Consider the following 14,913-nt stretch of genomic DNA (forward strand, 5'->3'; position numbering starts at 1 on the left):
GTCTAGTGGTAACTGGCATAATTTAACTACGGGTCTTTTCAGTGATTTGTCAGAGGTTCTGACAGTTACGACGTGAACTTGATTGTCTTGTCCTGGATGAAGTTCAGTGATTCTTGCCATTCTCCACTTGGTTGGAGGTAAATCTTCATCTTTGAGCAAGACCAAGTCGCCGACTCGTAGATTCGGTTTTGGTGTAGTCCACTTTGGACGTTGTTGAAGGCGAGAGAGGAATTCATTTCGCCAACGGTTCCAAAAGTGCTGCAGTACTTGTTGGCCCAATTGCCAACGTGACAGGCAGTTGACGTTTTCAGAAGTGAGATCTGGTTCGGGTATTGCGGTGAGCGCATCTCCGATTAGGAAATGTCCAGGTGTCAACGCATTGAAGTCGTTTGGATCCGAGCTTAACGCCGTTAACGGACGTGAATTTAAGCAAGCTTCGATTTGGCAAAGAAGCGTTTGCATTTCTTCAAAGTTTAGAACCATGGTGCCAAGAACTCGTTTCAGATGATACTTGACGGACTTCACCCCGGCTTCCCAGAGGCCTCCAAAATGTGGCGCTGCAGGCGGGTTGAAGTGCCAATTAATTCCTTCGTCTGCGAGCCATCGTGACACTTGATCGTTGTTGTTTGTAGAGACTATGAATTTGATGAATGTTTTCATCTCTCGATCGGCTCCTGTAAAGTTGGTTCCACAGTCGCTGTAAATGTCGGCGCATTTTCCTCGTCGAGCAACAAAGCGTTTCAATGCTGCCAGAAATGCTTCGGTGGTCATGTCACTGACAAGTTCAAGATGAATTGATCTTGTGATAAAGCAAGCGAAGACGGCGATGTATCCCTTAAACCTGAGGTGACTTCGTCCCTTCATTAGTTTAAGGGTAAATGGTCCTGCGTAGTCGACTCCACACTTCAAAAATGGCCGAGCAGGATTTACTCTCGCTGGTGGTAAATCGCCCATAAGTTGCTTTACAGTGACTGCCTGCTGTCGTACACATGAAACACATCTTCTGATATGGAAACGTATGGCATCACGAAGACCGACGATCCAATAACGTTTCTGTAAGACAGAAGTTAGTAGTTGAGCACCTCCGTGAAAATGTTTCTCGTGCTCGTGTTGTATTAGAAGTTCTGTTAATTTGCTCTGTCTCGGTAACAGTGCCGGATGCCTTTGTTCGTATGGTAAGTTGGAGTGGCAAAGTCTGCCACCAACTCTAAGAATCCCATCTTGATCGATGTACGGACGCATCGAAAGGATTTTACTTTTCCGTGGTAATTCCTTGTTTTGTTTAAGGCAAGCTATCTCTTCGTTAAAACTGTTGCTTTGGACGACCCGAATCCAATGGGATAGCGCCTTTTCGTTCTCTTCCTTCGATAAAGGTCCAGTAATCCTCAATTCTGTCGCATTTCGCGAATTAAAGACAAAACGTAGAATGTAGGCGGTGATATGAATGAGTTTTTTAAGCGCTGAAAATTTGGAAAGGAGCGTGAAATCCATTTGATGATGTGTTACTAAAGAAATAATTCGTCTTTCCTCGGATAAACATTCATTTGGCTCTGAGAGTTCATGTAGTTCTTGCGTTGTTGCGGCGAAAATAAGGCACTGCGGTCCATGCCACCAGAGACCATGATTTCCCAGTTCGCTAGCGGATATTCCTCGAGAAGCGCAATCTGCAGGGTTGTTGTCTCCTGCAATGTGATGCCATTGCGCTCTCGGTAGTTTCTCGTGGATTTCTGACACTCGATTGGCTACGAACGTTTTCCAACGTTGCGGTGGAGCTTTCAACCAAGCTAGGACGATTGTTGAGTCCGACCAGCAATGAACATCAGCTATATCCAATCTCAATGACTCCCTGATCAGTTGAATCAGAGAAGCCAAAAGTAATGCACCAGATAATTCCAGTCTCGGAAGTGTGATTTGTTTGAGCGGAGCGACTCTTGTTTTCGCAGCGATCAGTTGTATTTTGATTTGTCCGTTGTTATTCACCGTCTTCAGGTATACGGCAGCTGCGTACGCTTTCTCCGATGCGTCACAAAATCCATGCAGGCTAATGTCTGTAGCATTAGCTTGCGAAATGTGCCGTTGAACCGTAATGTTTTCAATTTCTGGTAAATCGGTTCGAAACGACCTCCATTTAGCTTCAAGTGGTTGGGGAAGTTGCTCATCCCAATTCAATTTTAGCTGCCACATTTCCTGTAACATCAGTTTCGCTCGAACGGTTACTGGTGCCAACAGTCCCAGAGGATCGAATATCCTTGCTGTATCCGAAAGAATCGTACGTTTAGTGATTGAACTTCTTGACGCTGGAGAAGTAACCATAAACGAGAAATTATCAGCCGAAGGAGTCCAATATAGGCCGAGAGTCTTGACTGATTCGTCGTTCTCGATGCATAGTGGCTTTTGTAAATCCTTCATGTTGGCTGGTAGTGTATCCAATAATGCAGCTTCATTCGACGCCCATTTCCTTATTTCAAATCCTGCTTGAGATGTAGCTTGAATGATTTCTGACTGAAGTCTTAAAACGTTCTCAATCGTTTCGTCTTCTGTCATTAGATCGTCCATGTAGAAGTCATTTTGTAAAGCCGAAGATGCCAACGGAAGTGTCTCTTTCACGTCATGGCCGAGTTGCTTCAAGACTTTAGTTGCTAGGTATGGTGCTGATGCGGTTCCATATGTAACCGTTAGCAAACGGTATTCGAGCAAGGGTTCATGTGAGTTGTTTCGCCAAACAATTCTTTGAAGATCGGAGTCGTCTGGATGTACTCTAATTTGACGAAACATTTTGGCAAGGTCTGCTTTCATTACAATGCGATGTTGACGAAAGCGAATAAGGAGGTTGACCAAATCATCTTGAAGTTTTGGCCCCACTAGCAGATGATCGTTTAGGGAAACTCCAGTTGTAGATTTGGCAGAGGCGTCGAACACCACACGAACTCTCGTGGTGGTACTGTCTTCTTTGAATACCGCATGATGAGGCACGTAGTAAGATGGATTGGTTTCGATTTTTATTTCATTCGAGGGAATGAGTTCCATATGTCCAAGGGCAATGTATTCCCCCATGAACTTGCGGTACTCCTCATAGAGATTCGGGTTAACACGTAGACGTCGTTCTAAGTGAGAGAATCGACGGATTGCCATTTGTTTAGAATCTCCAAGTTTTGGTGCATCGTTTATCTTTGGTAATCGTACCGTGAATCTTCCTGTAGAGTCACGTGTATGTGATTCTTCAAAGTTCTTTTCACATTGAATTTCTGTTGGAGATAGTATTCTTCGAGGCTGGATGTCTTCTAGCTCCCAAAGATGTTTCAAATCTGCTTCCAATGTACAATGGTGGACCTTTATTTTCGAACTTCTTCCGGACATCAGCAATGGACCGGAAACTGCCCATCCGAAAAGAGTATTAAAGGCACCTGGAAGACCTTCTTTCCCCTTGCAAATGCCATCTTGTAAGAGCTCTAGATACACGTCAGCACCTAGTAAAATATCCACTTGTCCAGGGCTATGAAAAGTTGGATCAGCAAGTGTTAAGCCTTTCAAGTGTAGACAATTTCCAGGATCGAACGGACTGTTAGGTAAATAATCCGTGACCTTTTTCAGGACGATTGCCTCGACGATGACCTCCGACGTGTTAATGATATTTGACTGAATATTCACCATGACACTGCCTTGAGAGGTGTTCATTCCGGTTGCTCCAATTCCGTCAACTGAGACGTTGAAACGTGTTCGCTTCAATCTTAGTTTCCTCGTGAATTGTTCCGTGATGAAACTGGCTTGAGAACCCGAGTCCAGAAGCGCTCGGGCTGGATAAAGTTGCTCGTCAAGTCCCTTGACTTGGACCATTGCGGTTGCCAAGATAACTTGGGTTGATCCAATTATTTCACGAGATGGGCATGAAACTACACCGGAGGTTGCCTTCGTCTTCGTTAATTCCTTCTCTTGATGTAGAAGTGTGTTATGTCGTGCGTTGCATTTCCTACAATGACCAGATTTGCAGTCATTGCTTTGATGACCGGTTCGTAAGCAATTGAAACACATGGCACTCCTCTTGACCATGTTCCAACGCTCGTCCGAAGATGCATTCAGAAAATTGGTACATTTGTATACAGAGTGTGTTTCGTTGCAAAAGTGACACGTCTCGCTCAGAGCACCATGATGAGCCTTTGTACTCGGTCTCTGATGTAATGGAGGCTTCGACTTGATTGCAGTAGTTGTAGGCGGAGCTGCTGCTAAGGCTCTGGCCCGTTGTTCAAGAAATGTAACGAGATCCTCGAAAGTTGGTCTTTCGGTCCCCCTCAGGGAAAGTTCCCATTGTCGGCGAGATTCTGAATCCAGTTTTTCCTTTACAAGATGAAGTAGTATGGAGTCCCAATGTTGTACTGGTTCTTTGAGAACCTTGAGCGCCCTTATGCATTCGGCGGTGGTATCGATGAGCGTTCGTAAAGCGGATGAAGATTCTTGGATGACGTTAGTTTGACTGAAGAGACGTTTTACGTGTGCATCGATGATTTCCCGGGTATTGTTGAACCGATTGTTTAAGATATCCCAAGCTTCCAGATAATTAGCGTCAGTTACCGGAATAGATTGAACTAGGAGCGCTGCTTCGTTTCGTAATGATGACTTCAAATACTGAAACTTCTGAGCTCCGGTGAGCGATTCGTTGTTGTGTACGGTGGCCGTGAAGAGATCATGAAATGGAAGCCAATCGACGTAACCACCGCTGAATGATGGAAGTTCCAGCTTAGGTAAACGTACATCACTAGCTGGTCTGACTTGTCTCACTGGAATGTTTGCTGCTCTTTCATTTGATTCAGTGACGAGTAGGATTGTCAGATCTTCGAGTCGAGCGACTAGAGGGTTGTATTCATCTTCATGATCCGCGAAGTCGTCGTCGTCGGGATCGATATTTGCAACTACGGCATCGTGAACCTCATCCAAGTCTTTCGATAGTTTTTCCACCTTGTCTACATACAGCTTCAAGGCGACGTCAGATAGATTCGTTGCTGTTTGACCCACCGCATTTTCAATCCTGGTGATCTGTCCCTTGATAGCTGCTCTTCTTCTCACCAGAACATCCATGATGACTTATGTTGATTCGTTTACGATAGGGATATGATCGATGGTTTAAACGGTTTCCAACGGAGAATCCACGCTAATTTTCACTGTCTCTCACGGAAAGATAGCCGATTCGATGATTAGTTGAGGAACATAATCAAGTTGACGAATGTATCCGGCTCGACGGACCAAAAAATGTCGTGAACAGCGAAATAAAAGACGCAAACTTTTCCGACATAAAAACCGGTAAACCTTTTTCCTCTTATTTCAAAACAGAACTGGCCGTTAATTTATTTTTACACGCGCAAAATAACACCTTTTTTAACAGCAACCAAAAACTCACTTTCACGCGCGCGTGCGCTATATAAACATTTGAAAACGAATATAGGTACATGTACTATACAAAATTACGATGTGTACAACCGAACAGGGAGAGTGACCGAAAAAAACAGTTGGTCTCATTCGATAGAACTCTTTGACGCGCACGCAGTGCCGTTAATTTCCACCCCCTCCGAACAACCCCCGTAAAGGGAGAGTTACCGGGAAAAAAGTTGATTTCATGAGGGTGGGCGGTGGCCAGTCTTTAACATAGGATGGTAAATTATATATCAAACGCTAGGAAATCATATGGCCTCAACAGCTTTTGTATTGGTTTGCCCACCCGGGTATCCTGAGGGTGGGCGGTGGCCACTCTTTAACTTAGGATGGCAATTTATATATCAAACGATAAGAAATCACGTAGCCTCAACAGTTTTTGTATTGCCTACCTGTGTCTACTAAGGGTGTATTGGTTTGCCTACTCGAATACACTGATGTGGAACTAATATAACCTCAAACTTCGCGTCGGGTGGTGGGTTGTGGGTGGTGGGTGGAGGACACACTCGCTTAAGATGCCTCGCTCGAAAGTGAGTACTCGAATAAACGAGCTCAAAAATTTTAAATGTTCGGGTGGTGAGCAGTGGTAGGTGGGCACACTCGCTTAAGATGCCTCACTCGAAAGTGAGTACTCGAATAAACGAGCTCGAAAATTTTAAATGTTCGGGTGGTGAGCAGTGGTAGGTGGGCACACTCGCTTAAGATGCCTCGCTCGAAAGTGAGTACTCGAATAAACGAGCTTGAAAATTTTATATGTTCGGGTGGTGAGCAGTGGTAGGTGGGCACACTCGCTTAAGATGCCTCGCTCGAAAGTGAGTACTCGAATAAACGAGCTTGAAAATTTTATATGTTCGGGTGGTGAGCAGTGGTAGGTGGGCACACTCGCTTAAGATGCCTCGCTCAAAAGTGAGTACTCTAATAAACGAGCTCGAAAATTTTAAATGCCCTCTTCCCCATATGTACTTATAAATGCTCTAAAAGCCCCACAATGAGATACTTATTTTCTTATTTAAATAAATCAACAAGAGACATTAAAAAACTTCATCACTCGTTACACCAAACAAAAGGTTCAAGACAAACTACGAGTTCAATCCACACTGACGAACTTCCTTTTGGGTAATAAAAGCAATATAACCATAGAGAAACAATTATAAATTGAAGTCACTATCGGGAGAAGGTATTATATTATTAAGAACACGCGTACGCTTAAAAAGTTAAAGCATTGAAGACTCTATTTCCCTTCACACACTTACGTACCGCCATTATTAATTATTGGACTCCCATACTCATCCAAAAACTAGGGGCATTCGGGCATATGTATTTTTATATCTATGAATGTAAATTTTTATTACGATAATCTTTGCCGTATAGCATTCGCAAAACTTGGGTATATTAACTTACAAGTTCACGTAAAGACTACCCGTTTATAGCTCTACCACAAATAGATCGAAATTTAAAATATAGCTTTTTGTCAAATTACCTTGCAAGTTAAGTCAAAACCAATATGCATTAATCAAGAATGAATTTATGTACTTAGAATATGGGAGACCAAAAAATCCAAAGCAGTCGGACTTAAGCTTAATTACATTCAAGGGTATCTTTTTTTTGAATTTGTGCAATAATAGGAATTTTGGTGTTTGAACCATACCCAAATGTTTGATATAAATTTCCTAAAATAAACATATTTGAATCCCAGTTTAAGAATTTCTTTAAATAATTTTCCACTAATTTCAATAATTAAAAAAAAATTATGTTTGTCGTGTTTTGCTTACCTATTTCACCTTTGATACTTTACGTCTATCTAACGATAGGAAATCAAATGACCTCAACAGCTTATGAATTGGTTTGCCCACCCGTGTATCCTGAGGGTGGGCGTTGGCCACTCTTTAACATAGGATGGTAAATAGTATATCTAACTATAGGAAATCACATGGGCTCAACAGTTTTTATATTAGTTTGCCCACCCGGGTCTCCTGATGGTGGGCGGCATCCACCCTTTCACTTAGGCTGGCAATTTATATATCCAACGATAAGAAATCACAAAGCCTCAAAAGCTTTGTATTAGTTTGCCTACCTGTGTCTACTAAGGGTGTATGGCTTTGCCCACTCGAATACACTGATGTGGAACTAATATTACGGCCTGGGCCGACTCGTTGTTTTTGCTATACACGGTGGTTGTTGGTGAATAAGAAGGGCGTTGCAATGAATTTTTTCTTTCAATTTAATAGTCTGATTTGATACGATTTTTCTGCACAGGGTGAATGTTTTATATCGGGTTTGATTATTTACTGTATTGGACATTTTCTGGTGCGAATCTTCATACAGGGTGAACGTTTTATTCGGACTGTGATTTTGAAATCTGGGACAGGGGTGAATGTTTTATTCGGACTGTGGTTTTCGAAATCTGGGTCATTTAATAGTCTGATTCGATATGATTTTTCTGCACAGCAGTGGCGTAACTAGGAACTCCGCCCCCCCCCCGCGAAAAACGACTCGGAGCCCTTTTAAATAGCACCGATTTAATCATAAACGTTTGGGGGCCCCCTAGTTCTCGCGAAATTTGATACAGGGTGAATAGTTTATTCGAACTGTGATTTTTGAAATCTGGGACAGGGGTGAATGTTTTATTCGGACTGTGATTTTTGAAATCTGGGACAGGTGTGAATGTTTTATTTGGACTGTGATTTTTGAAATCTGGGACAGGGTGAATGTTTTATTCGGACTATGATTTTTGAAATCTGGGACAGGGTGAATGTTTTATTCGGACTGTGATTTTTGAAATCTGGGACAAGGTGAATGTTTTATATCGGACTGTGGTTTTTGAAATCTGGGACAGGGGTGAATGTTTTATTGGGACTGTGATTTTTGAAATCTGGGACTGGGTGAATATTTTATTCGGATTGTGATTTTTGAAATCTGGGACAGGGGTGAATGTTTTATTCGGACTGTGATTTTTGAAATCTGGGACAGGTGTGAATGTTTTATTTGGACTGTGATTTTTGAAATCTGGGACAGGGTGAATGTTTTATTCGGACTGTGATTTTTGAAATCTGGGACAGGTGTGAATGTTTTATTCGGACTATGATTTTTGAAATCTGGGACAGGGTGAATGTTTTATTCGGACTATGATTTTTGAAATCTGGGACAGGGTGAATGTTTTATTCGGACTGTGATTTTTGAAATCTGGGACAAGGTGAATGTTTTATATCGGACTGTGGTTTTTGAAATCTGGGACAGGGGTGAATGTTTTATTGGGACTGTGATTTTTGAAATCTGGGACTGGGTGAATATTTTATTCGGATTGTGATTTTTGAAATCTGGGACAGGTGTGAATATTTTATTCGGATTGTGATTTTTGAAATCTGGGACAGGGTGAATGTTTTATATCGGACTGTGATTTTTGAAATCTGGGACAGGTGTGAATGTTTTATTTGGACTGTGATTTTTGAAATCTGGGACAGGGTGAATGTTTTATTCGGACTATGATTTTTGAAATCTGGGACAGGGTGAATGTTTTATTCCGACTGTTATTTTTGAAATCTGGGACAGGGTGAATGTTTTATATCGGACTGTGATTTTTGAAATCTGCGACAGGGGTGAATGTTTTATTCGGACTTTGAGGATTAACACATCAGCGGGATTGTGTGTACGGGAATGTCTTTAATATCTTGTTGTTCGCCTGTCCGAGGACCAAAAGTCAAAAAGTGTAAAATTTTTACCCAAAAACGTTTTATTCGCCTGTTCTCGGAGTAAGATTTACCCTGTCCCGAATTTTGTCGCTTGTTCCAGAGCTCTAGGGTTACACTTTTTACTCCTCCTCGAAAGGAGGTGTAGAGGGAGTAATCTACAGCTTTGTCGTCTGCTTAAATTAATGAAAACATGACGGGTATTGAACATCTTCACGTGTGGCAAGCTTTTAATAACGAAAATCCAATTGTTAAACGCTATTTAATGACTTTAAAAGTCGCTTGTTGACTTAGGCCTAAGGTGGTGTCTTGGGTATTAGCCTAGCTGATTATTATTATTATTATTATTAAATAAATGAGAAAAATAAGTCACATATTAATGACCACACCACCGGTCGCCATCATAAAACAAAACTTCAGCTGCTACGGCAAATAAATAACCTTTAACCTTTTACTCCAACTCGTTTTTTTCGTCAACACAGAATTGGAGTAAAATGACGTCATAGGGCTACACTTTTTAACCTGCTCAAAAAACCCAGAACAGGCGAAAAAAAAACCACCTATTCTAACAAGTTTAAACCAAGAATGTATTTATTTATACTCAGGGAGAATGAATATGTCGAGACTATCGACGGACACGTTGAGCCCCTAACCCCGTCACGCTAAGGGGGGGGGGTGGAGGGAAAAAGAAGGCGGTCTTATTTTTTGCGTCCTCGCTGCAGCGTTAATCGCGTCGAAAAACGTAATTTTTAAGAACCAATGAGATTGCAGTATTATTTGATTTTATTAAAGCGGAGGAGCATACCGGGGGGCCCAACGGGTGGAATTGGAGAAACGCTAAAAATAATCTCAAAAAATTCAGAACAGGCGAGAGAAAAAAACACCTAGTACTGACATAAAATGAATTTACTTCATTTATGTATATTCAACTGGTATACTACCTTCGATAAAAACATACCTTGTCCCCCCCAGCCGAAACCTATTGTGAGTCCAGTCGCTTTAGTAGCACCATGGAGAAAGAAAGCTTAAACTCTATATTTCCCTTTGACGGAGTTTTACTGAAACATATCTGATAGATGGCCACTCTAGGGAGATAGAAGGCGGAGCTGTTAAAAACGTAAAACACTGTAATTGGCGGTTATAAGGGATATGAAATTTAGAACAAAAATGATTCTCACATTCTATTTATCAATTAAATTAAAAAAACGGGTGTTTTAAAAATCCCCTGTATCGATGTGCATTCATTGCGTTGCTTAATGGTAGTATGCTCGTCTATCACACGAGACGGTCCGGTGATCGAAACCTACGGATAAAATACTTTTAAAAGCGTTAAAATGAAACCTACGGATAAAATACTTTTAAAAGCGTTAAAATGAAGTTTAATTTTAGTGAAAGTCTTTTCTTACAAAAACAATAGTTTCGTTAAAATATTCATCGTAGACATAAGGAATACAACCCAGGTCTCCCGCAGCCACGGATTGAAAACATGTGCCACCTAGGAGCAACAAACACATGGAGAACGCAGTTAGCCTTTAAACACGCTAACGCTGTGTTGCTTACAAATTTCATTGGACGAGCCTTTACGCCGAACGTTTTACGGAAAGGGGGAAAACAATTTCCAAATTTCCCCCTTAAGACGGCAATAGGCACTAAAGCGTCTAACCTTGGATTAATTAACACTAAATTATGGAATCAACCTCCAAGCTCCATCACTTATCCTAGTTTGCAGACGGTCTAAAAAAGGTCACGTGTGCCGCGGCAAAAGCATCCATTTCCGTTTTGACTTTTTCTGTCCATAGATCGCGTTCGGAACAGCCATTTTGAATTTTTTGCTCTCTGCCGTATATCCTTAGTGTTAATTAATCCAAGGTCTACTCTAACCAATGAAAACTGTACATAAGAAAATGCACGACTTTTGACGGGTTGCGTTCTCCTTGTGTGGGGTTCTGTGTTTGTTGCTACTATAGGTGGCACGTCGCGTCATTTCATTTGTCGCGAAAATAATCTCGTCCTTTCGCTTTTAAAGAGATGGTAATATTGGTTGAATATTCATGGGTGAAATAAATTCATTGTTATACTTAAAAAAAAACGTCAAATCGGAATAGTATCAAATCTTTAACTGGATTAACATTCGTGTGGAGAAACATCAAGTTGATCCGAGTGACTTAAATAAGTAATGAACTAATAAGTTAAGTACAACTGCATGAATACAATTAATAATTTAATTCCAAGTTTAGAATGTTCTTTGACATTCATTTCAGAAATAGGAGCGCATGTAATATAATTGAACAAGGAATTCAATTTTTTTAGGTAAGATAGCAATGGATCGACCGAGAATCTTTAGGTTAAATAAATAAACCAGCTCTTAATTGCCGATTTTGATCAAAGTCGGGCGTAATGTAGACCTATATGAGATAAGAAATTTCCCAAAGTAGACGTTGCAATACGAAAATTTTGAAAAAAATTTGAAAATCATGAAATGGGTAAATTGAACCACATTTAGGTAAATTTCAACAAGTTTGGGAAAATTGGAACATTTTTGGGTAAAATAAGGAAAAAAATCTTATTTTTGTTTTAAGTGGTCAAAAACATTTTCGGTTGCCATAGCATATCGAATGAGATAGTGCAACGTCTCGTTTTGGGAAATTTCATATGTCATATAAGTCTACATTACGCCCGACTTTGAACAAATCGGCAATAAACACCTCGGGTTCTCTCCTTGTTAGTGCCGTGACTAGGCAGATGCGACAGGTGCGGCTGCACAGGGCCAGAAGCCAAGGGGGGCCCATAAAAGAGGTTAAAAACAAATATGTAAAATTCTTTTTTCGAAGTTTTGGTGGCGCCGAGATTATTTGGAAATAAGTAAGACCCCTCATTTTTATTATTTTTAAAGCTTAATATGGCGTGTCACCGTCTACGTTTAAATTTTTTTGTCCATTAGAAAAATATAAATTATTTTGAGGGAATTTAAAAGTTTTAAAATGCAAGTTGAATTTTTTTGGCCGCCTTTCATATCCACTTTTGATTTTACCATATCAGCTGGCGTACCTACCATGGATTAAATAAGTTATTATTTATAAATGTTATTTAGGAATTGAAATTTGGAAGAATCAGACTACTGTTTAATATTTGTAATTATTTTTAACTAATGAAATTTAAATACAGTCGTGAAAGATCTAAAAAATTCTGTGTGATTCCTTATTTAATTTCTTACAAAAATAGCACACGAATACGACAAACGCGGGCGATATTTTAAAACAAAAATAGGTGGGGCTAGAAACTCATATCCGGTTGCCTTGGGCTAGAGCGGGGTCGAAGGAGTGTCGGAATTAAAAATAAAATACATTGACCCAACGCGAGCTTTGCACTGGGATGTTAGCTCGTGGAACATCCTTAGCTAGCGAAGCTACTTATTTAATCCATGTACCTACCACCAGAGCCGTACCTAGCCCAAATGGCGCCCTGGGCAGAAAACCAAAATTGCGCCGCCAGAACCTTAGGTAGAAATTTTTAATTTTTCAATATCCAATTTAAATGAAAATCTTTGATTTTGCGCCCCTAAAGATTTGGTGCCCTGGGCCACTGCCCCGCTCGCCCTACTCAAGGGACGGTTCTGCCATTCCCTTGCACTGATGACTCACTAAGACTTAGTTTAAAAATAACTCGAGCTTAGGTCGGCTCTTTTATTATTAGCTATTGATTGTTGATGGACTACGAAATAAAACCAATCAGTTCAGAACAATTCGTTAAAGTTAAATGTTATTCGCAACCGAAACGAGTCTAGGTGGCGTAACGCCTCTAGCTTCTCCGAGGTTGTGCCTATGATCTAGCGTCTGCTACAGACAAATTGAAAAGTCATAAGAACGTTTATTCTTAAATAAACTTATGAAAATATAAGCAAACGATGCAAAAATGATATTAAAAATTTTTAAAGTATCATTATTTATGAAGTCAAATTTAACGAATAACGATGAGGAAAAACTACAAGCGTCTGCTTTAGCCGCTACATATCTAGGTTTCAATGGTGAACCAAAGGGGGCGTAGTGATCTCGAATAATGCTGAAGATTTTGGCGGCGGTATCGCCATCTGGTATATTTTATGTACAATAATTATCTTTAAAATTATTTTTCCGTGCCTTCTGGATTATTCCAGCCCCCTCTATGCGTCCGCAGCCGCCAGCCGCTCCTCTGCTCGCCTCTTTGGACAAAGTCCAAAACGCTGCTCTACGGGTCATTCTTGGTGTGCCACGGTCTACACCCATTGTCCTGATGGAAGCTGAGGCCACAATTCCACCGCTGATTTTTCGTCGCACTCTTTTGGACCTTCATACACTTGCTCCATGTGGCGCAGCGGATACCCCGGCCTTTTATCCCGCTCTTCTGCCGGACAACCTGGTTCAACTGGAGGTCATTGAACATCGCTTCACCCCGGATCGGCTTCGTTTTCTGCTCCGGGCGTGGAACTTGGCTAGGGAACTCAATCTCTCCTGGCTCTTTCATTTCTCCAGCGGTCATCTTACTCCCACGTCAACTCCTCCTTGGGAACCTCCCAAGCTGACGGTCATCTCCCGTTGGCTAACTCTGCTCGGACGCGCTACGACAGTTGTTCCTCGCGACGCTCGACATCTTCGTCAAAAGACTCGAAGGTTATTTACACTGATGGGTCTCTCGCCCCGGACTTGGAGGTCGGGGGTGCCGCCTTCGCCATTCCTTCTCTCGGGGTCCGTGCTCGGTCTCTGGTGGATCCCGGCCATCCCATAAACAGGATAGAGCTGTTGGCCATTCAATTGGCACTTTCATACGCTTTCGCTCATCTTGAAAGTTCAATAGTCCTCTGCTCCGACTCCAAAAGCGAGCTTACGGTGTTACATTCGCGTTCAAATGATCCGGTAATCACCGCTATTTATGACTTATGCGACGGGTACTCCTACTCAGTGACTCTTTTGTGGTGTCCGGCTCACGTCGGTGTAGTGGGCAATGAAACGGTGGACGGTCTCGCGGACGTCACCAGTCTTCCGCGTCCCTCCAAGGTGGACTTTTTCCTCCCGGCTACGCTCTCCGAATTGAAATCCGCGTGTAGTAAAGTGGTTACCAGTGCTTGGTGGGACTCCTGGCAGACCCGCGCCACCTCCTATGCGCTCAGGGAAGCGAAGCCTAATCCGGGCTCTCGCGAGATTATGCGGCGGCAGCTCCCCAGGCGGGATGACATTCTTTTGGGGCGTCTCGCCTGCGGACGCCTTCCCACGAAAGCAACTCTCTTACGCTTTAATTTGAGTAGCTCGGATTCTTGCTCGAAGTGCGGGGTGTTAGATACCGAGGAGCACATTCTCTTCACCTGTCCATCCCAAGTTGCAGCACGGCGAGGTCTCCTTAGTAGTCTCCATAAGAGGGCTCTTCCCGTCTCTCTGATGGGTGTGTTGAAAGCGGTCCACGCCGGATTTTCAGACGTTATTTCCGCCACTTGCGCTATACTTCGCAACGCTGTTCGGACTTGATAACTTTCTTCGGACTATTATTATCTCGTTTCTTTTTCTGTTTTGTTATTCGTTTTGTCGCGTATTTAAATTTTTTGTTTTGTGTGGTCATTTTATTGCATTGTTCGCTTTTAGTGTTTGTTAATTTTTCCATTTGTTTTATTTTGAATATGGTGCGCTTGGTGTGAAGGCTCATTGCTATATACACCAATCATAGAAATCTCATAGGTAACTAGAATGCTGCCGCCTACGGCCGAGCTTGACGCCAGTTCGCCTTGAACCTTCAGCCAATGAGAGGCCGTAGAGTGGTTCCGCCAAAGAGGATAATAATC

At 41.9% G+C, this 14,913-nt stretch overlaps 1 protein-coding gene across 1 annotated transcript; it reads left to right on the forward strand.

The window, feature by feature from the left end:
* Positions 1-13,268: 13,268 nt before the first annotated feature.
* LOC149940971 (uncharacterized) lies at positions 13,269-14,602 on the forward strand. Its single transcript, XM_090179402.1, has 2 exons — positions 13,269-13,677; positions 13,746-14,602. The coding sequence occupies exons 1-2, from the start codon at positions 13,269-13,271 to the stop codon at positions 14,600-14,602; spliced, it is 1,266 nt and encodes a 421-aa protein (XP_090035528.1).
* Positions 14,603-14,913: the final 311 nt, after the last annotated feature.

The sequence above is a fragment of the Leiobunum rupestre genome, chromosome 6 (genome assembly GCF_980474605.1).
Source record: "Leiobunum rupestre chromosome 6, qqLeiRupe1.1.hap1, whole genome shotgun sequence".
In the NCBI taxonomy this organism is placed as follows: domain Eukaryota; kingdom Metazoa; phylum Arthropoda; class Arachnida; order Opiliones; family Sclerosomatidae; genus Leiobunum; species Leiobunum rupestre.

Coding starts and splice junctions, on each gene's coding strand:
- LOC149940971 (XM_090179402.1), top strand. CDS start 13,269: ATGCGTCCGCAGCCGCCAGCCGCTCCTCTGCTCGCCTCTTTGGACAAA. Junction 13,678..13,745: donor CAAGCTGACGGTCATCTCCC/GTTGGCTAACTC, acceptor CTTCGTCAAAAG/ACTCGAAGGTTATTTACACT.